This window comes from Oncorhynchus gorbuscha, linkage group LG24 (assembly GCF_021184085.1).
Source record: "Oncorhynchus gorbuscha isolate QuinsamMale2020 ecotype Even-year linkage group LG24, OgorEven_v1.0, whole genome shotgun sequence".
Taxonomy (NCBI): Eukaryota; Metazoa; Chordata; class Actinopteri; order Salmoniformes; family Salmonidae; genus Oncorhynchus; species Oncorhynchus gorbuscha.
This window is the reverse complement of record NC_060196.1, coordinates 56646544-56669108: the sequence shown is the minus strand read 5'-3', so window position 1 is coordinate 56669108 and position 22565 is coordinate 56646544. Positions and strand designations below refer to the sequence as shown.

Here is a 22565-nt window from a genome sequence, read left to right as displayed (position 1 = left end):
GATAGCAGTAGCCAGGAATAGAGGACAGATACTGTGTTCTTCTGATAGCAGTAGACAGGAATAGAGGACAGATACTGTGTTCTGATAGCAGTAGACAGGAATAGAGGACAGATACTGTGTTCTGATAGCAGTAGACAGGAATAGAGGACAGATACTGTGTTCTGATAGCAGTAGACAGGAATAGAGGACAGATACTGTGTTCTGATAGCAGTAGACAGGAATAGAGGACAGATACTGTGTTCTGATAGCAGTAGACAGGAATAGAGGACAGATACTGTGTTCTGATAGCAGTAGACAGGAATAGAGGACAGATACTGTGTTCTGAATAGCAGATAGCAGTAGACAGGAATAGAGGACAGATACTGTGTTCTGATAGCAGTAGACAGGAATAGAGGACAGATACTGTGTTCTGATAGCAGTAGCCAGGAATAGAGGACAGATACTGTGTTCTGATAGCAGTAGACAGGAATAGAGGACAGATACTGTGTTCTTAGCTAGACAGGAATAGAGGACAGATACTGTGTTCTGATAGCAGTAGACAGGAATAGAGGACAGATACTGTGTTCTGATAGCAGTAGACAGGAATAGAGGACAGATACTGTGTTCTGATAGCAGTAGCCAGGAATAGAGGACAGATACTGTGTTCTGATAGCAGTAGACAGGAATAGAGGACAGATACTGTGTTCTGATAGCAGTTCTGATAGCAGTAGACAGGAATAGAGGACAGATACTGTGTTCTGATAGTTCTACATGAATAGAGGACAGATACTGTGTTCTGATGGGAACAGATACTGTGAAGAAACCAACCTAAACTTATTCTATATCACAACAACAATACAATTGAAGAAGAAACGAGCCAGAGAAACTTTAAGACTGTCTCAGGTGAAACATGACGTTATGGCAGACATGTCAGATGTTAACGCACTAAAGTCGATGTCCACACAGATCAAACTTACTCTTTAGTCTATATCATATCTTAGTTAAATGAGAGGCAGACAGACAGACAGGGACAGGCAGAGACAGACATACACGCAGACAGACAGAAAGAAAGAGACATCTTCTCCCGTTCATTAAGCTTTATCCCACAGCTTCCCCTGACAGCATCCTCCCACTGCTTCCTCCCCTAGTTAAATAACCCAATTATTCCAAGACTAACAAACACACACTTTGTTCAACTTTAAGATAACAACAGCAATAGCATAACAACAATGATAATAATAACCGTAGTCAAATACTGTATATTTCCAGGTCTTACAATGCTCTAAAATTCCTCATATTACATTGTCAGACATTTAAAGGTGCACCATAAAATCTCCATTTGACATTTTCAACAAAACCCAACGTATGTTGCACCAAAACATGCCGAGAAGACAGACAATATTTTTTTTAAATTTACGTTTTTTTCCTTTTTCTTCGCAGAGTTTTCTTCCTCCCTCAGGACCTCTGTGGAATTGGATGTTTTTAAGTGATTTAAAAGTTTAGTCCATAGTTTGTTTCTTTGTTTGACACACTTCCTTTAGAAGCTGTTGCAGTGTGTGGCACACATCAGCTACATCAACCAGTGGAGTAAAGCGTGTGGAAGCCTGGTGTCTCAGAGAACTTCTGGAGAGAGAGAGAGAACAGAGAGAGAAAGAACAGAGAGAGGGAGAGAGAAAATGGAGAGAAAGAACAGAGAGAGAGAGAGAGAGAAAGGGAGATAAAGAACAGAGAGAGAGAGAAAAAGGGAGAGAAAGAACAGAGAGAGAGAAAGAACAGAGAGAGAGAGAAAAAGGGAGAAAAAGGGAGAGAAAGAACAGAGAGAGAGAGAGAAAAAGAGAGAGAAAAAACAGAGAGAGAGAGAGAGAAAAAGAGAGAGAAAAAGAGAGAGAGAAAGAACAGAGAGAGAGAAAAAGAGAGAGAAAGAACAGAGAGAGGGAGAGAAAAAGAGAGACAAAGAACACAGAGAGAGAGAAAGAACAGAGAGAGAGAGAAAGAAAAAGAGAGAAAGAACAGGGAGAGAGAGAGAAAAAGAGAGAGAAAGAACAGAGAGAGAAAGAACAGAGAGAGAGAGAGAAAAAGAGAGAAAGAACAGAGAGAGAGAGAAAGAACAGAGAGAAAGAACAGAGAGAGAGAAAGAACAGAGAGAGAGAGAGAACAGAGAGAGAGAGAAAAAGAAAGAGAAAGAACAGAGAGAGAGAGAAAGAACAGAGAGAGAGAGAAAGAACAGAGAGAGAGGGAGAAAAAGAGAGAGAAAGAACAGAGAGAGAGGGAGAAAAAGAGAGAGAAAGAACAGAGAGAGAGGGAGAAAAAGAGAGAGAAAGAACAGAGAGAGGGAGAAAAAGAGAGAGAAAGAACAGAGAGAGAGGGAGAAAAAGAGAGAGAAAGAACAGAGAGAGAGGGAGAAAAGGAGAGAGAAAGAACAGAGAGAAAGAACAGAGAGAGAGGGAGAAAAAGAGAGAGAAAGAACAGAGAGAGAGAGAGAAAAAGAGAGAGAAAGAACAGAGAGAGAGAGAAAAAGAGAGAGAAAGAACAGAGAGAGAGAGAGAAAAAGAACAGAGAGAGAGAGAAAAAACAGAGAGAGAGAGAGAGAGAAAAAGAGAGAGAAAGAACAGAGAGAGAGAGAGAGAGAAAAAGAGAGAGAAAGAACAGAGAGAGAGAGAGAGAGAAAAAGAGAGAGAAAGAACAGAGAGAGAGAGAGAGAGAGAAAGAAAGAGAGAGAAAGAACAGAGAGAGAGAGAGAGAGAAAAAGGAGAGAAAGAACAGAGAGAGAGAGAGAGAGAAAAAGGGAGAGAAAGAACAGAGAGAGAGAGAGAAAAAGGGAGAGAAAGAACAGAGAGAGAGAGAGAGAAAGAACAGAAAAAGAGAGAGAAAGAACAGAGAGAGAGAGAGAGAAAGAGAGAGAAAGAACAGAGAGAGAGAGAAAGAACAGAGAGAGAGAGAAAAAGAGAGAGAAAGAACAGAGAGAGAGAGAGAAAAAGAGAGAGAAAGAACAGAGAGAGAGAGAAAGAACAGAGAGAGAGAGAAAGAACAGAGAGAGAGAGAAAAAGAGAGAGGGAGAGAAAAAGAGAGAGAAAGAACAGAGAGAGAGAGGGAGAAAAAGAGAGAAAGAACAGAGAGAGAGGGAGAAAAAGAGAGAGAAAGAACAGAGAGAGAGGGAGAAAAAGAGAGAGAAAGAACAGAGAGAGAGAGAGAGAGAGAAAAAGAGAGAAAGAAGAGAGAGAACAGAGAGAGAGAGAAAAAGAGAGAGAAAGAACAGAGAGAGAGAAAAAGAGAGAAAGAAAGAGAGAGAAAGAACAGAGAGAAAGAGAGAGAGAGGGAGAAAAGAGAGAGAAAGAACAGAGAGAGAGAGAGAGAAAAAGAGAGAGAAAGAACAGAGAGAGAGAGAGAAAAAGAGAGAAAGAACAGAGAGAGAGAGAAAAAGAGAGAGAAAGAAGAGAGAGAAAAAAAAGAGAGAGAAAGAACAGAGAGAGAGAGAGAGAGAAAAGAGAGAGAAAGAAAGAACAGAGAGAGAGAGAGAGAGAGAGAGAGAAAGAACAGAGAGAGAGAGAGAAAAAGAGAGAGAAAGAAAGAAGAGAGAGAGAGAAAAAGAGAGAAAGAGAGAGAGAGAAAAAGAGAGAGAGAGAAAAGAGAGAAAGAACAGAGAGAGAGAGGGAGAAAAAAGAGAGAAAGAACAGAGAGAGGAGAGAAAAAGAGAGAGAAAGAACAGAGAGAGAGAGAAAAAGAGAAAAAAGAGAGAGAGAAAGAAAGAGAGAGAGAGAGAGAAAAAAGAGAGAGAAAGAACAGAGAGAGAGAGAAAAAGAGAGAGAAAGAACAGAGAGAGAGGGAGAAAAAGAGAGAGAAAGAACAGAGAGAGAGGGAGAAAAAGAGAGAGAAAGAACAGAGAGAGAGAGAGAAAAAGAGAGAGAAAGAACAGAGAGAGAGAGAGAGAGAGAAAAAAGAGAGAGAAAGAACAGAGAGAGAGAGAGAGAAAAAAGAGAGAGAAAGAACAGAGAGAGAGGAGAAAAAGAGAGAAAGAACAGAGAGAGAGAGAGAGAGAAAAAGAGAGAGAAAGAAAGAGAGAGAGAGAAAGAAGAGAGAGAAGAGAGAGAGAAAAAAAGAGAGAAAGAACAGAGAGAGAGAGAGAAAAAGAGAGAAAGAACAGAGAGAGAGAGAGAGAGAAAAAGAGAGAAAGAACAGAGAGAGAGAGAGAGAGAGAAAGAAAGAGAGAGAAAGAAAAGAGAGAGAGAGAAAAAGAGAGAGAAAGAACAGAGAGAGAGAGAGAGAAAAAGGGAGAGAAAGAACAGAGAGAGAGAGAGAGAAAAAGGGAGAGAAAGAACAGAGAGAGAGAGAGAAAAAAGGGAGAGAAAGAACAGAGAGAGAGAGAGAAAAGAGAGAGAAAGAACAGAGAGAGAGAGAGAAAAAGAGAGAGAAAGAAAGAGAGAGAGAGAGAAAAAAAAGAGAGAGAGAAGAGAAAAGAGAGAGAGAGAGAAAAAGAGAGAGAAAGAACAGAGAGAGAGAGGGAGAAAAAGAGAGAAAGAAAGAACAGAGAGAGAAAAAGAGAGAGAAAGAAGAGAGAAAGAGGAGAAAAAGAGAGAGAAAGAACAGAGAGAGAGAGAAAAAGAGAGAGAAAAGAGAGAGAAAAAGAGAGAGAAAGAACAGAGAGAGAGGGAAAAAGAGAGAGAAAGAACAGAGAGAGAGAGAAAAAGAGAGAGAAAGAACAGAGAGAGAGAGAAAAAGAGAGAGAAAGAACAGAAGAGAGAGAGAAAAAGAGAGAGAAAAAAGAGAGAAAGAAGGGAGAAAAGAGAGAGGAGAAAAAGAGAGAGAAAGAACAGAGAGAGGGAGAAAAAGAGAGAGAAAGAAAAGAGAGAGAGAGAAAAAGAGAGAGAAAGAACAGAGAGAGAGAGAGAAAGAAAAGAGAGAGAAAGAAAAGAACAGAGAGAGAAAAAGAGAGAGAAAGAACAGAGAGAGAGAGAGAAAAAGAGAGAGAAAGAACAGAGAGAGAGAGAAAAAGAGAGAGAAAGAACAGAGAGAGAGAGGGAAAAGAGAGAGAAAGAAGAGAGAGAGAGAGAGAAAAAGAGAGAGAAAGAACAGAGAGAGGGAGAAAAAAGAGAGAAAGAACAGAGAGAGAGAGAAAAAGAGAGAGAAAGAACAGAGAGAGAGAAAAAAGAGAGAGAAAGAACAGAGAGAGGGAGAAAAAGAGAGAGAAAGAACAGAGAGAGAAGAAAAGAGAGAGAGAGAAAAGAGAGAGAAAGAAAGAGAGAGAAAGAACAGAGAGAGGGAGAAAAGAGAGAGAAAGAAAGAGAGAGAGAGAAAAAGAGAGAGAAAGAACAGAGAGAGGGAGAAAAAGAGAGAAAGAGAGAGAGAGAGAAAAAGAGAGAGAAAGAACAGAGAGAGAGAGAAAAAGAGAGAGAAAGAACAGAGAGAGAGAGAAAAAGAGAGAGAAAGAACAGAGAGAGAGAGAAAAAGAGAGAGAAAGAACAGAGAGAGAGAGAAAAAGAGAGAGAAAGAACAGAGAGAGAGAGAAAAAGAGAGAAAGAACAGAGAGAGAGAGAAAAAGAGAGAGAAAGAACAGAGAGAGAGAAAAAGAGAGAGAAAGAACAGAGAGAGAGAGAGAAAAAGAGAGAGAAAGAACAGAGAGAGAGAGAGAAAAAGAGAGAGAAAGAACAGAGAGAGAAAAAGAGAGAGAAAGAACAGAGAGAGAGAGAAAAAGAGAGAGAAAGAACAGAGAGAGAGAAAGAACAGAGAGAGAAAAAGAGAGAGAAAGAACAGAGAGAGAGAGAGAAAAAGAGAGAGAAAGAACAGAGAGAGAGAAAGAAAACAGAGAGAAAGAAAGAGAGAGAACAGAGAGAAAGAACAGAGAGAGAGAGAGAGAAAGAAAGAGAGAAAGAACAGAGAGAGAGAGAGAAAAAGAGAGAGAAAGAACAGAGAGAGAGAGAAAGAACAGAGAGAAAGAACAGAGAGAGAGAGAAAAAGAGAGAGAAAGAACAGAGAAAGAACAGAGAGAGAGAGAAAGAACAGAGAGAAAGAACAGAGAGGGAGAGAAAAAGAGAGAGAAAGAACAGAGAAAGAACAGAGAGAGAGAGAAAAAGAGAGAGGGAGAGAAAAAGAGAGAGAAAGAACAGAGAGAGAGAAAAAGAGAGAGAAAGAACAGAGAGGGAGAAAAAGAGAGAGAACAGAACAGAGAGAGAAAAAGAGAGAGAAAGAACAGAGAGAGAGGGAGAAAAGGAGAGAGAAAGAACAGAGAGGGAGAGAAAAAGAGAGAGAAAGAACAGAGAGGGAGAGAAAAAGAGAGAGAAAGAACAGAGAGGGAGAGAAAAAGAGAGAGAAAGAACAGAGAAAGAACAGAGAGAGAGAGAAAAAGAGAGAGGGAGAGAAAAAGAGAGAGAAAGAACAGAGAGGGAGAAAAAGAGAGAGAAAGAACAGAGAGAGAGGGAGAAAAAGAGAGAGAAAGAACAGAGAGAGAGGGAGAAAAGGAGAGAGAAAGAACAGATAGAGAGAGAGAAAAAGAGAGAGAAAGAACAGAGAGAGAGGGAGAGAAAAAAAAGAGAGAGAAAGAAAAAGAAAAAAATCAGCATTGCTTTCTGCTTCAATTGGGAATATGAGCAAGTTTGAAGTCTATAGTACGTGAGGCATAACGTCTATCAGACCTTATCATTCAAAATGTTCAGTTCTAGGGATGATATTCTGCACGTGCCTTTATCATTAGAACCCTTGGGCTGTGGGGACATAGACATGGGATATATTATGTTGCGGCAGGTAGCCTAGTGGTTAGAGGGGGAGGCAGGTAGCCTAGTGGTTAGAGCAGGTAGCCTAGTGGTTAGAGGGGGAGGCAGGTACCCTAGTGGTTAGAGCAGGTAGCCTAGTGGTTAGAGGGGGAGGCAGGTAGCCTAGTGGTTAGAGCAGGTAGCCTAGTGGTTAGAGGGGGAGGCAGGTAGCCTAGTGGTTAGAGGGGGAGGCAGGTAGCCTAGTGGTTAGAGGGGGAGGCAGGTAGCCTAGTGGTTAGAGCAGGTAGCTTAGTGGTTAGAGCAGGTAGCCTAGTGGTTAGAGGGGGAGGCAGGTAGCCTAGTGGTTAGAGCAGGTAGCTTAGTGGTTAGAACAGGTAGCCTAGTGGTTAGAGGGGGAGGCAGGTAGCCTAGTGGTTAGAGCAGGTAGCCTAGTGGTTAGAGCAGGTAGCCTAGTGGTTAGAGCAGGTAGCCTAGTGGTTAGAGCAGGTAGCCTAGTGGTTAGAGCAGGTAGCCTAGTGGTTAGAGCAGGTAGCCTAGTGGTTAGAGCAGGTAGCCTAGTGGTTAGAGCGTCGGGCCAGTAACCGTACGGTTGCTGAATCTAATACCCGAGGTGACAAGGTAAAAATCTGTTGTTCTGCCCCTAAACAAGGCAGTTAACCCCCTGTTCCCCTGAACAAGGCAGTTAACCCCCTGTTCCCCGGGCGCTGAAGACGTGGATGTCGATTAAGGCAGCCCCCCACACCTCTCTGATTCAGAGGGGTTGGGTTAAATGAGGAAGACACATTTTGGAGGCATTCAGTTGTACAACTGACTAGGTTGTCCCCTAATATTATGTATGTCCCATTGGTCTCAGGCATATTGTTTGCTTTGCTGACATTTAATGCTTGGGTATGGCCGTCTTCGAGACCGGCTGTGGGGGCCTTGGCATAATAAAGGGGGCCTCGTTTGCCAACCTAAGGAGCATGGCAAAACAGGACTGGGATCCTCTTTCCAGTCTTGGATGTCAACCCTCCCACATAGGGAGCCTGGGCAGCATGCCCAGAGGCTAGGACCCAGGCTTTGGGATAGTGGTAAAGGTTTAGTAATGGTTGTAGCTAACTACAGGATGAATAACTTTTAGCACAAGATACACACTGTGATTCTCTATACACATGCTGGTAATGTCGTTATAGAGTTATGGATTGCATACATCCTAGAGTGCTATGTACTGATACAGTGATAGAATGCTTCATTTGAAATGTTAAAATGATATGGTCCTAATCCTGACCTGTATAGCTACCTGCAGCATGCTGAGGCTTCATGGGACCCGTTTTCATCAGGAAGGGATCTCCTCCCTCGAAGGCCAGGATTGGGTCGCTGACGATGCCACTCCCCGGTTTTCCCGGCCCACCGTTGCTGCTCCTGCTGTGATTGGACAGCTGGATGATCTGCTCCAAGTCAGCTGCCTTCCCGTTGGCTGAGAGGCCATTCTGGTGCATGGCTGGCCGGACAACATTCAGCACAGGGCTGGATTCTGCTTCAATCTGCTGCATTTTAGGAGCTGCATGAAAAAAAACAAAAGTTGCTCTCTTTAAAATTACAAATAAAATGGTCCTAGACTGAGTGTTATCTCTCTAATTGAATGTAATGTTTTATAACTGTCTTGTCTTTTAATCATAACATTATTTGTTAGCAGCCAAGACCACTTTGTAAATAAGTGCCATCCTCGTGGGATCTAATGCACAGCCCAGCTAACAATCCTAGGGAGAGAGAACAATTTTGTAATGTTACCTGTAATGTTCCCCTAATGTTTGATTGTCCAGTTATCAGTTATTTAGGGGAACATTCTATCTATGTTAGCAAAGACCTTCAGCAAACCTTTTAAGCATGGTAACCAGAACGTGGGTACCGTGTTCTCAGAATATCCTTTTAACCTTACGCAGATTAAGATAAGCAGAATTAGGTTTTTACGTGGCTATTGCATGATCTGCTTACTGCCACAATTGGTTCAATATCAATTTATTTGAACTCACAACCTCTTGGCTCATGGTACTCTGAACCCCCCCTATTCCCCCTAGGCAGGAATGTAGATCTGGGACAAATGGATAGGTGTAAGGCTGTGAATGGACTTTGAAGTAAATCTTAGCTCTGTTAAAAGTACACTCAAGAAAAACTTGTATTGATCGTAGTGATTCAGGAGGATCATTAAAACAGGTTCACATGTCCCACCAACATCACAACTATACTGAAAGCCTTTAAAAAGTAGGCCGAAATCAAATCAATGATGAAAACAGTAAGAGAACTGACATGGTGGCATAGTGGGAAAATGTGAGTACCGTGAATCAAGAGGTTGTGACTTCAAATCCCAGGTGAGGACACGGTGAAAAATAATTACTTTATAAAATAACATACACAATGTAATCAAATACGTAAGTTGAAAAAAATGATGTTAAAAGCACTGTGTGTGTGTTTTTATCTCTAATCTTGCCAACAGACGCAGAGCTATGAACGGTTCACTGGTTCACCAATCAGAGGCAAGATGTGTAATGAAACATTCTTTTTTAGAACGTTCCTTTGGGACCATCAGGTGACATCCTGACAACTAATACACAGAAATGTTCCTGCAAAGTTCCCATGAAACGTGTCTAGAACATTACTATCTTATGTTCTGAGAACATGGCAACCATGGTAACCATGTTCTGTGTATGTTTGATGGGACGTTTATGGAATATTCTCCTAACCCTCAGATAACTGGACACAAACGTTCTTGCAAAGTTTCCATGAAGCGTGTCTAGAACATATCTTCAATTCGGAGAACATGGTAACCATGGTAACCATTTTCTGGGTAAGTTCCGTTTGACGTTAAGGGGATGGTCTCTTGGAAACATTCCTTGCACATCACTGTAACATTGCAAAGAAAGCATTAGTTAAAAGCCTAATGAAACTCTTAAGGAAATGTTCTCTAAAGTTGTGGGAACGTTTGTTGTTAGCTGGGATGTTGTATATTTTTTAAAAAACATTTTTTATACCCAAATACATTTTTATCAAATCTGATCACAGGTTGGAGGAGACAGCAGAATGGCAATGTATGTAACTTACCTTTACTGTTCTTCGTACTATCTTTGCCGTTGACCTGCGCTGGGGAATCATTCGGCCGTGAAGGCTAGAAGAACACAACATGGGACAAATGGTTGCTGTGTATCACACAAGGTTGCTACACATTGGTGGTGGATGAGGTGTTATTATCAAGAACAAGAACATCTGGACCGACACTATTATGAATTCAGTCAATTAACTAAGAAAACACATAAATCTGGACAGACACTATTATGAATTCAGTCAATTAACTAAGAAAACACATAAATCTGGACAGACACTATTATGAATTCAGTCAATTAACTAAGAAAACACATAAATCTGGACAGACACTTATGAATTCAGCCAATTAAATAAGAAAACACATAAATCTGGACAGACACTATTATGAATTCAGTCAATTAACTAAGAAAACACATAAATCTGGACAGACACTTATGAATTCAGCCAATTAAATAAGAAAACACATAAATCTGGACAGACACTATTATGAATTCAGTCAATTAACTAAGAAAACACATAAATCTGGACAGACACTTATGAATTCAGCCAATTAAATAAGAAAACACATAAATCTGGACAGACACTATTATGAATTCAGTCAATTAAATAAGAAAACACATAAATCTGGACAGACACTTATGAATTCAGCCAATTAAATAAGAAAACACATAAATCTGGACAGACACTATTATGAATTCAGTCAATTAAATAAGAAAACACATACAGTTGAAGTCGGAAGTTTACATACACCTTAGACATTTAAACTCAAGTTTTTCACAACTCCTGACATATAATCGTAGTTAAAAAAAATCCCTGTCTTATGTCAGGTAGGATCACCACTTTATTTTAAGAATGTGAAATGTCATAATAATAGTAGAGAGAATTATTTATTTGAGCTTTTATTTCTTTCATCACATTCCCAGTGGGTCAGAAGCTTACATGCTCAATTAGTATTTGGTAGCATTGCCTTTAAATTGTTTAACTTGGGTCAAATGTTTCAGGTAGCCTTCCACAAGCTTCCAACAATAAGTTTAAACTTCTTCACAACAGTATCTCGGACCTGCCTGGTGTGTTCCTTGTTCTTCATGATGCTCTCTGCGCTTTTAACGGACCTCTGAGACTATCACAGTGCAGGTGCATTTATACGGAGACTTGATTACACACAGGTGGATTGTATTTATCATCATTAGTCATTTAGGTCAACATTGGATCATTCAGAGATCCTCACTGAACATCTGGAGAGAGTTTGCTGCACTGAAAGTAAAGGGGCTGAATAATTTTGCATGTCCAATTTTTCAGTTTTTGATTTGTTAAATTTTTTTGAAATATCCAATAAATGTCGTTCCACTTCATGATTGTGTCCCACTTGTTGTTGATTCTTCACAAAAAAATACAGTTTTATATCTTTATGTTTGAAGCCTGAAATGTGGCAAAAGGTCGCAAAGTTCAAGGGGGCCGAATACTTTCGCAAGGCACTGTAGGACTCGTTTTACTGTGGATGTAGATACTTCTGTACCTGTTTCCTCCAGCATCTTTACAAGGTCCTTTGCTGTTGTTCTGGGACTGATTTGCACTTTTCACACCAAAGTACGTTCCTCTCTAGGAGACAGAACGCTTCTCCTTCCTGAGCGGTATGACGGCTGCGTGGTCCCATGGTGTTTATACTTACGTACTATTGTTTATACAGATGAACGTGGTACATACAGGCATTTGGAAATTGCTCCCAAGGATGAACCAGACTTGTGGAGGTCTACAATTTGTTTCTGAGGTCTATTTATTTTGATTTTCCCATGATGTCAAGCAAAGAGGCCCTGAGTTTGAAGGTAGGCCTTGAAATTCATCCACAGGTACACCTCCAATTGACCGAAATGATGTCAATTAGCCTATCAGAAGCTTCTAAAGCCATGACGTCATTTTCTGGAATTTTCCAAGCTGTTTAAAGGCACAGTCAACTTAGTGTATGTAAACTTCTGACCCACTGGAATTGTGATACAGTGAATTATAAGTGAAATAATCTGTAAACAATTGTTGTAAAAATGATTTGTGTTATGAACAAAGTAGATGTCCTCACCGACCTGACAAAACTATAGTTTGTTAACAAGAAATTTGTGGAGTGATTGAAAAGCGAGTTTTAATGACTCCAACCTAAGTGTATGTAAACTTCCCGACTTCAACTGTATAATGTTTCATCTGAATAAAGGGTCTAGAAGGGTTGTTATATGAAGCATGGGCCTTACATCAATCACCTTTTCTCCAGCATCAGTACTTTTACGAGTTCTCTTCATGATCTCCTCAAGGCGCTGTGGAGTTCAACAGCAGAGGCAGAAGTTGTCAGCTGCTGGATTTGATTATTACAACTAATGCACTGTGTATCTTTACTGGTTCTATATTTATGTAGAAAGTAGAAAGTAAAGACAAGTTATACTTTTTCAATCTGAGTCCCCTTCATCCATCCATCCCTCCCCCCCAGCATCCCTCCACCCATCCTCCATCTCTCCTCCCTTCTCCCATCCTCCATCTCTCCTCCCTCCCTCCATCCCTCCTCCCATCCATCTCTCCTCCCTCCATCCCTCCATCTCTACTCCCATCTCTCCTCCTCCCATCCTCCATCCTCCTCCCCCATCCCTCCATCTCTCCTCCCCCCCATCCCTCCATCTCTCCTCCCCCATCCCTCCAGCTCTTCTCCTCCCTCCATCCCTCTATCTCTCCTCCCTCCATCTCTCCTCCCTCCATCCCTCTATCTCTCCTCCCATCCTCCATCTCTCTCCTCCCTCCCTCCCTCCTCCCTCCCTCCATCTCTCCTCCCATCCTCCATCACTCCTCCCTCCCTCCCTCCATCTCTCCTCCCATCCTCCATCTCCTCCCCCATCGCTCCATCTCCCTCCTTCCCTCATCCCATCCTCCATCTCTCTCCCTCCCTCCCTCCTCCCTCCCTCCATCTCTCCTCCCATCCTCCCTCCCTCCTCCCTCCCTCCATCTCTCCTCCCATCCTCCATCTCTCCTCCCCCCATCGCTCCATCTCTCCTCCTTCCCTCATCCCATCCTCCATTTCTCCTCCCTCCTCCCCGCTCCACCTTCTTTCTCTCCAGGCGCGCCTGTTCCTCCTTCTGGAAGTGCTTCTCTCTCTCCAGGCGTTGACGCTCCGCCTCCTCACGAGCTTTGACCTCGGCCTCCTCCCTCTGACACAGACGGGACAAAACAACATCATCAATACGATCATCAATACTTTAGGATGTTCATCATTCTATCAAGACCCTAACCCTAACAGGGAAATGACTCAACAAGAGAATTGTGTCAGTCTAGATAAAAACCTCATTTCATATAATATCAAATGATGGAATGTAAAAAATTATATTATTAGCAAATGAATACAAGAGTAGATTAATGTCCCCTTTTCTAACCACTAGGTGGCAACATATTCCCAGTCTAGACTGTAGTAGGCTGTAGGGCAGGGCTTTATCTCCCTGTAATAATGCCAGTACACAGCTCACTGGATCCTTCATCAGTACTAAATAGGTGATGCATGATGGGATGAAAACAAAGCTGTGATCACATCAGTTCCAAACAAACCACGGTGTTACACTACAGGCAGCACATATCTACATAACGACATCCATGAAAAGAACAAGGTTGCTATGCTTCATAAACAGTGCAAAACACAGGTTGTATACAGTTGAGTAACTACAGATGTTCACAATGACGTTTTAACGTTCAAAGTTTCCTGGAAGTTAAAACTTGCTGCGTCATGGTTCATGAGATGAGCTGAAAAATGTTGTATGAATATGACGCCTCACCATCTTGACCCACACGGCAAGGAAGATGGCTGCTGGCAGCGTCGAACAAACAACAAACTGCACTGGTCTTCCCTCGGGGGAGACTCAAGCATGTCTGAATGCTACAGGCAGGGGTAGTGGGAACACTGTCACTATCTATCCCCTTTCAGCCCACTGCAGTGCAGAGCAGAGATGGGGACAGGGGGAGGACAGAGCTGTCACTATCTATTCCCTGTCAGCCCACTGCAGTGCAGAGCAGAGATGGGGACAGGGGGAGGACAGAGCTGTCACTATCTATCCCCTTTCAGCCCACTGCAGTGCAGAGCAGAGATGGGGACAGGGGGAGGACAGAGCTGTCACTATCTATTCCCTGTCAGCCCACTGCAGTGCAGAGCAGAGACGGGGACAGGGGAGGACAGAGCTGTCACTATCTATTCCCTGTCAGCCCACTGCAGTGCAGAGCAGAGACGGGGACAGGGGAGGACAGAGCTGTCACTATCTATTCCCTGTCAGCCCACTGCAGTGCAGAGCAGAGATGGGGACAGGGGGAGGACAGAGCTGTCACTATCTATTCCCTGTCAGCCCACTGCAGTGCAGAGCAGAGATGGGGACAGGGGGAGGACAGAGCTGTCACTATCTATTCCCTGTCAGCCCACTGCAGTGCAGAGCAGAGATGGGGACAGGGGGAGGACAGAGCTGTCACTATCTATTCCCTGTCAGCCCACTGCAGTGCAGAGCAGAGATGGGGACAGGGGAGGACAGAGCTGTCACTATCTTTTCCCTGTCAGCCCACTGCAGTGCAGAGCAGAGATGGGGACAGGGGGAGGACAGAGCTGTCACTATCTATTCCCTGTCAGCCCACTGCAGTGCAGAGCAGAGATGGGGACAGGGGGAGGACAGAGCTGTCACTATCTATTCCCTGTCAGCCCACTGCAGTGCAGAGCAGAGATGGGGACAGGGGGAGGACAGAGCTGTCACTATCTATTCCCTGTCAGCCCACTGCAGTGCAGAGCAGAGATGGGGACAGGGGGAGGACAGAGCTGTCACTATCTATTCCCTGTCAGCCCACTGCAGTGCAGAGCAGAGATGGGGACAGGGGGAGGACAGAGCTGTCACTATCTATTCCCTGTCAGCCCACTGCAGTGCAGAGCAGAGATGGGGACAGGGGGAGGACAGAGCTGTCACTATCTATTCCCTGTCAGCCCACTGCAGTGCAGAGCAGAGATGGGGACAGGGGGAGGACAGAGCTGTCACTATCTATTCCCTGTCAGCCCACTGCAGTGCAGAGCAGAGATGGGGACAGGGGGAGGACAGAGCTGTCGCTATCTATTCCCTGTCAGCCCACTGCAGTGCAGAGCAGAGATGGGGACAGGGGAGGACAGAGCTGTCGCTATCTATTCCCTGTCAGCCCACTGCAGTGCAGAGCAGAGATGGGGACAGGGGAGGACAGAGCTGTCGCTATCTATTCCTGTCAGCCCACTGCAGTGCAGAGCAGAGATGGGGACAGGGGGAGGACAAAGCTGTCACTATCTATTCCCTGTCAGCCCACTGCAGTGCAGAGCAGAGATGGGGACAGGGGAGGACAGAGCTGTCACTATCTATTCCCTGTCAGCCCACTGCAGTGCAGAGCAGAGATGGGGACAGGGGGAGGACAGAGCTGTCACTATCTATTCCCTGTCAGCCCACTGCAGTGCAGAGCAGAGATGGGGACAGGGGGAGGACAGAGCTGTCACTATCTATTCCCTGTCAGCCCACTGCAGTGCAGAGCAGAGACGGGGACAGGGGGAGGACAGAGCTGTCACTATCTATCCCCTTTCAGCCCACTGCAGTGCAGAGCAGAGACGGGGACAGGGGGAGGACAGAGCTGTCACTATCTATTCCCTGTCAGCCCACTGCAGTGCAGAGCAGAGATGGGGACAGGGGGAGGACAGAGCTGTCACTATCTATTCCCTGTCAGCCCACTGCAGTGCAGAGCAGAGATGGGGACAGGGGGAGGACAGAGCTGTCACTATCTATCCCCTTTCAGCCCACTGCAGTGCAGAGCAGAGATGGGAACAGGGGGAGGACAGAGCTGTCACTATCTATTCCCTGTCAGCCCACTGCAGTGCAGAGCAGAGATGGGGACAGGGGGAGGACAGAGCTGTCACTATCTCACTCTGACAGCGGCTCTCTCAGCGCCAATAAATTCTGGGCATCTGCCTGGAGAAGGCATGGTGACAATGACATGCTGATTGTAGGCCTTACAGCAAACATTCCCTCTCATAACGTTTCCAGGACCTAAGATCAGTCAACCTGTGTCATACGTCTTCTTCTATGCTGTAAGTCAAGGCTGCCTGTCGATCTCGCACCTGTTTCTGCAGGCGTTGGTTCTCCTCCTGTTCCGCCTTGGCTTTCTCCTTCGCCCCCTTCTCCTCCTCCAGGCGCTGGGCCTCGTCTCTCAGAAGCTGCTCCTTCGCCATGAGGCGTGCCTCCTCCTCCCTGCGCCTCCTCTCCTCCGCCTGCCGAGCCAAGCTCTCCTCACGAGCAATCCTGCATGGGGAGCATGCTCAGTCAGGTCAGCACATGCTCATACAGTATATGCTCACACTATCAATGTATGGTACACACTTGTCTTGGACATGAGGCAAGCAGTAAACCATTCATATGTCTATAGACCAGGGTTTCTTTAACTATGGGTCGGGACCCAAATCGGGCCCTGGTCATGTGAAAGGTGGGTCGTGAGTTATGAGAATACATCTATACATCACACACTATTTATTTTTAATTTAGGTCATTGGAGAACAATTTGGGTCACGGAAAGACAGTCAATTTCTCATTTGGGCCTTGAGCTAAAAAGGTGATGAACCCCTGCTATTGACAGACAGACAAACAAACAGACCGACACAACACTCCAATCAAAAACATTCAATAATACTACAGTACTATAATAACCAACTCAATGACATGTCTCATCAATTCCAGCCAGAGTCTGACTGACCGTTTCCTCTTCTCTCGGTCCAGGCGCTCCTGCTCCTCTCTCTCCTGTTGCTCCCGGGCCTGTCTGCGTTTCTCAGCCAGCACTCGAGCTGCTTCCTCTGGGTCGTTGGTGCCGGCTGAGGGCCTGGAAACCAGAGTGGCAGCAGTAGATGAGGCAGCCGGGGCAGATGAGGCAGCAGAGGAGGCAGTTGTGGGAGTTGAGGCAGCAGAGGCAGTCAGCTGTAGAGTTGAGGATTGGGTAGAGGCGGCCACTCTGACTGGTGCACTAAGAGATGTGTGTGTCGCCGGCGCCGAAGACACCATTATAGCAGGAACATTACTGGAGCCTGTAAGAGCAAGAGAGACAGGAGAGGCCTCTGTTTCACATCTGAAGCCACACGATGGACCATAACCACGAAATACACTTCAAGGATCAAATGAGGCAAACATCATAGAGTTGATACAATGTGTGTTTTCTCAAGGCAGAGAAGGCAAGAAGTAACAGCTGAAAAGAAACATCCTGGAGCTTGGATACGGTAACCACGGCGAACAAACTTACTCTTTGTCTCCTCAGGAGTGTCTGGCTGATGGGGCTCGTTGTTAGTTTCCACAGTGACCGGCTGAAGCTGTACCCTGACAGGGGTCTGGGCTCTTTTGGGGCGGGTCTTGGTGCCTGTGGGGATCTTCCTGCCCGTGGAGGGGGTCTTGGGAGCCATTGGAGGGCAGGGGGACAACAGTTTGCTTTTGGGGGCCACAGGTGATGGAGGTCGGTTTTGGGGTTTTGGGGTACTGCTGCAGGATAACAGATTAAAAGAGATAAGTGGGGAAGAGAGGGAAGGAAGGAAGGAAGGAAGGAAGGAAGGAAGGAAGGAAGGAAGGAAGGAAGGAAGGAAGGAAGGAAGGAAGGAAGGAAGGAAGGAAGGAAGGGGAGAAGATTCTTAGTGTCTGGAACTTTATTGGAGAGATGTGACACAATTCTTCCACAAGAAATGTCATTATTTGGTGTTTTGTTGCTGGTGGTGGAAATCACTGTCTCAGGTGCTGCTCCAGAATCATCCATATGTGTTCAATTGGGTTGAGATCTGGTGACAGAGACAGTCATGGCATACATAGATCTGGTGACTGAGACAGTCATGGCATACATAGATCTGGTGACAGAGACAGCCATGGCATACATAGATCTGGTGACAGAGACAGTCATGGCATACATAGATCTGGTGACTGAGACAGTCATGGCATACATAGATCTGGTGACAGAGACAGTCATGGCATACATAGATCTGGTGACTGAGACAGTCATGGCATACATAGATCTGGTGACAGAGACAGTCATGGCATACATAGATCTGGTGACTGAGACAGTCATGGCATACATAGATCTGGTGACTGAGACAGTCATGGCATACATAGATCTGGTGACAGAGACAGCCATGGCATACATAGATCTGGTGACTGAGACAGTCATGGCATACATAGATCTGGTGACTGAGACAGTCATGGCATACATAGATCTGGTGACTGAGACAGCCATGGCATACATAGATCTGGTGACTGAGACAGCCATGGCATACATAGATCTGGTGACTGAGACAGCCATGGCATACATAGATCTGGTGACTGAGACAGCCATGGCATACATAGATCTGGTGACTGAGACAGCCATGGCATACATAGATCTGGTGACTGAGACAGCCATGGCATACATAGATCTGGTGACTGAGACAGTCATGGCATACATAGATCTGGTGACTGAGACAGTCATGGCATACATAGATCTGGTGACTGAGACAGCCATGGCATACATAGATCTGGTGACTGAGACAGTCATGGCATACATAGATCTGGTGACAGAGACAGCCATGGCATACATAGATCTGGTGACTGAGACAGCCATGGCATACATAGATCTGGTGACAGAGACAGCCATGGCATACATAGATCTGGTGACAGAGACAGTCATGGCATACATAGATCTGGTGACTGAGACAGCCATGGCATACATAGATCTGGTGACTGAGACAGCCATGGCATACATAGATCTGGTGACTGAGACAGCCATGGCATACATAGATCTGGTGACTGAGACAGCCATGGCATACATAGATCTGGTGACAGAGACAGTCATGGCATACATAGATCTGGTGACAGAGACAGCCATGGCATACATAGATCTGGTGACTGAGACAGTCATGGCATACATAGATCTGGTGACTGAGACAGCCATGGCATACATAGATCTGGTGACTGAGACAGCCATGGCATACATAGATCTGGTGACTGAGACAGCCATGGCATACATAGATCTGGTGACTGAGACAGCCATGGCATACATAGATCTGGTGACAGAGACAGCCATGGCATACATAGATCTGGTGACTGAGACAGTCATGGCATACATAGATCTGGTGACTGAGACAGCCATGGCATACATAGATCTGGTGACTGAGACAGCCATGGCATACATAGATCTGGTGACTGAGACAGCCATGGCATACATAGATCTGGTGACTGAGACAGCCATGGCATACATAGATCTGGTGACAGAGACAGTCATGGCATACATAGATCTGGTGACAGAGACAGCCATGGCATACATAGATCTGGTGACTGAGACAGTCATGGCATACATAGATCTGGTGACTGAGACAGCCATGGCATACATAGATCTGGTGACTGAGACAGCCATGGCATACATAGATCTGGTGACAGAGACAGTCATGGCATACATAGATCTGGTGACAGAGACAGCCATGGCATACATAGATCTGGTGACAGAGACAGCCATGGCATACATAGATCTGGTGACAGAGACAGCCATGGCATACATAGATCTGGTGACTGAGACAGTCATGGCATACATAGATCTGGTGACTGAGACAGCCATGGCATACATAGATCTGGTGACTGAGACAGCCATGGCATACATAGATCTGGTGACTGAGACAGTCATGGCATACATAGATCTGGTGACTGAGACAGCCATGGCATACATAGATCTGGTGACTGAGACAGTCATGGCATACATAGATCTGGTGACTGAGACAGTCATGGCATACATAGATCTGGTGACTGAGACAGCCATGGCATACATAGATCTGGTGACTGAGACAGTCATGGCATACATAGATCTGGTGACAGAGACAGTCATGGCATACATAGTTTTCATGCTCATCAAACCATTCAATGACCACTCGTGACCTGTGGATGGAGGCATTGTCATCCTATGGGGGCATAGTCATTGTAGCCAAAATAATAGGCAAAATTATGGTCTGCCCAGCATTTTTATATATGACCTTAAGCATGATGGGATATGAATTGCTGAGGAATTGCTTAGGAACCCCACCTTTGTGATCGCACCTGCTTTCAATATATTTTATCTCCCTAATTGAATGAAGTGTTTCCTTTATTTGGGCAGAGACCTGAAGTATAGGACTGTTTAGAGTAGTTCTACTGTTTGGCACAAGACGGATACTGGTCTCTATTCCATCCTATGTTCTGTGTTCTGTAATCGGTGTTCTGTAATCTGTGTCCTGTGATCTGTGTCCTGTGATCTGTGTCCTGTGATCTGTGTCCTGTGATCTGTGTCCTGTGATCTGTGTCCTGTGATCTGTGTCCTGTGATCTGTGTTCTGTAATCTGTGTTCTGTAATCTGTGTTCTGTAATCTGTGTCCTGTAATCTGTGTTCTGTAATCTGTGTTTTGTAATCTGTGTTCTGTAATTTGTGTCCTGTAATCAGTGTTCTGTAATCTGTGTTCTGTAATCTGTGTTCTGTAATCTGTGTTCTGTAATATGTGTTTTTGTAATCTGTGTTCTGTGTTCTGTAATCTGTGTTCTGTAATCTGTGTTCTGTAATCTGTGTTCTGTAATCTGTGTTCTGTAATCTGTGTTTTGTAATCTGTGTTCTGTAATCTGTGTTCTGTAATCTGTATTAAGGAATCTGGGTTTTGTGTTCCGTAATCTGTGTTCTGTGTCCTGTAATCAGTGTCCTGTGTTCGGTGTCATGTGTCCTAACAATACCTGAACTCCGGCCTGGATCTGGTCGGTATTGGTAACTTCTTCAGAACTTTCTCTTTTTCATTCTCCCTCTCCTTGTCTTTCTTCTCTTTCTTCTTCTTATCCAACTTTGAGAAACAAAAAGGGTGAACAAGTTATGGCAGAATACCTGGAATTACACTATAGTGTGTGTGTGTTAACATGTATGCTTGAACATGTGTGTGTGTGTGTGTGTGTGTGTGTGTGTGTGTGTGTGTGTGTGTGTGTGTGTGTGTGTGTGTGTGTGTGTGTGTGTGTGTGTGTGTGTGTGTGTGTGTGTGTGTGTGTGTGTGTGTGTGTGTGTGTGTGTGTGGACGTGCGCTGACCAGCGTTGAGTTCCGTCGGCGTTGGCGCTGTGTGATGTCGGGAGTGCTGGCGGACACTCCTCCCCTCCAGCGTTCGGAGGAGTCCCGGTGAGGGTGGTGGTGGGAGCAGGCGTCCAGGGGGCTGGCGGAGGCTGAACGGGAGCAGTGGTGAGAGTCTAAGTGCATCACAGAGATGAAGAAAACAGGCAGGAAAGACGAGGTCAGGTCAGGACCCCTAATAGTTAGGCCACCTACTGAAAAGATACTGTAACTAGTGGTAGTCTGGTGTATACTGTACTGTAACTAGAGGTAGTCTGGTGTATACTGTAACTAGAGTTAGTCTGGTGTATACTGTAACTAGTGGTAGTCTGGTGTATACTGTACCTAGTGGTAGTCTGGTGTATACTGTAACTAGTGGTAGTCTGGTGTATACTGTACTGTACCTAGTGGTAGTCTGGTGTATACTGTACTGTAACTAGTGGTAGTCTGGTGTATACTGTAACTAGAGTTAGTCTGGTGTATACTGTACTGTACCTAGTGGTAGTCTGGTGTATACTGTACTGTACCTAGTGGTAGTCTGGTGTATACTGTACTGTAACTAGTGGTAGTCTGGTGTATACTGTACTGTACCTAGTGGTAGTCTGGTGTATACTGTACTGTAACTAGTGGTAGTCTGGTGTATACTGTAACTAGAGGTAGTCTGGTGTATACTGTAACTAGTGGTAGTCTGGTGTATACTGTACTGTAACTAGAGGTAGTCTGGTGTATACTGTACCTAGTGGTAGTCTGGTGTATACTGTACTGTACCTAGTGGTAGTCTGGTGTATACTGTACTGTAACTAGTGGTAGTATGGTGTATACTGTAACTAGTGGTAGTCTGGTGTATACTGTACTGTAACTAGAGGTAGTCTGGTGTATACTGTAACTAGTGGTAGTCTGGTGTATACTGTACCTAGTGGTAGTCTGGTGTATACTGTAACTAGTGGTAGTCTGGTGTATACTGTAACTAGTGGTAGTCTGGTGTATACTGTAACTAGTGGTAGTCTGGTGTATACTGTAACTAGAGGTAGTCTGGTGTATACTGTAACTAGTGGTAGTCTGGTGTATACTGTAACTAGTGGTAGTCTGGTGTATACTGTAACTAGTGGTAGTCTGGTGTATACTGTAACTAGTGGTAGTCTGGTGTATACTGTAACTAGTGGTAGTCTGGTGTATACTGTACTGTAACTAGAGGTAGTCTGGTGTATACTGTAACTAGTGGTAGTCTGGTGTATACTGTACTGTAACTAGTTTTAGTCTGGTGTATACTGTAACTAGTGGTAGTCTGGTGTATACTGTAACTAGTGGTAGTCTGGTGTATACTGTAACTAGTGGTAGTCTGGTGTATACTGTACTGTAACTAGAGGTAGTCTGGTGTATACTGTAACTAGTGGTAGTCTGGTGTATACTGTACTGTAACTAGTTTTAGTCTGGTGTATACTGTAACTAGTGGTAGTCTGGTGTATACTGTAACTAGTGGTAGTCTGGTGTATACTGTAACTAGTGGTAGTCTGGTGTATACTGTACTGTAACTAGAGGTAGTCTGGTGTATACTGTAACTAGAGGTAGTCTGGTGTATACTGTAACTAGTGGTAGTCTGGTGTATACTGTAACTAGTGGTAGTCTGGTGTATACTGTACTGTAACTAGTGGTAGTCTGGTGTGTACTGTAACTAGAGGTAGTCTGGTGTATACTGTACT

The 22565-nt window shown here is 44.5% G+C and overlaps 1 protein-coding gene across 1 annotated transcript in view; it reads right to left on the bottom strand.

Moving 5' to 3' along the window:
• Positions 1-850: 850 nt before the first annotated feature.
• The window catches only part of LOC124012274 (MAP7 domain-containing protein 1-like), a 92200-nt gene continuing 70485 nt past the window's right edge, over positions 851-22565 (bottom strand). The window contains exons 11-20 of the mRNA XM_046325739.1: positions 20848-21002; positions 20507-20610; positions 17049-17281; positions 16512-16836; positions 15883-16063; positions 12836-12940; positions 11999-12061; positions 9762-9825; positions 7963-8223; positions 851-1602 (exon numbers count right to left, since the gene is read on the bottom strand). Of these exons, the coding sequence (XP_046181695.1) occupies positions 1592-1602; positions 7963-8223; positions 9762-9825; positions 11999-12061; positions 12836-12940; positions 15883-16063; positions 16512-16836; positions 17049-17281; positions 20507-20610; positions 20848-21002 (1502 nt within the window). The 3' untranslated portion in view covers positions 851-1591. The remainder of the gene's footprint in view (positions 1603-7962; positions 8224-9761; positions 9826-11998; positions 12062-12835; positions 12941-15882; positions 16064-16511; positions 16837-17048; positions 17282-20506; positions 20611-20847; positions 21003-22565) is intronic.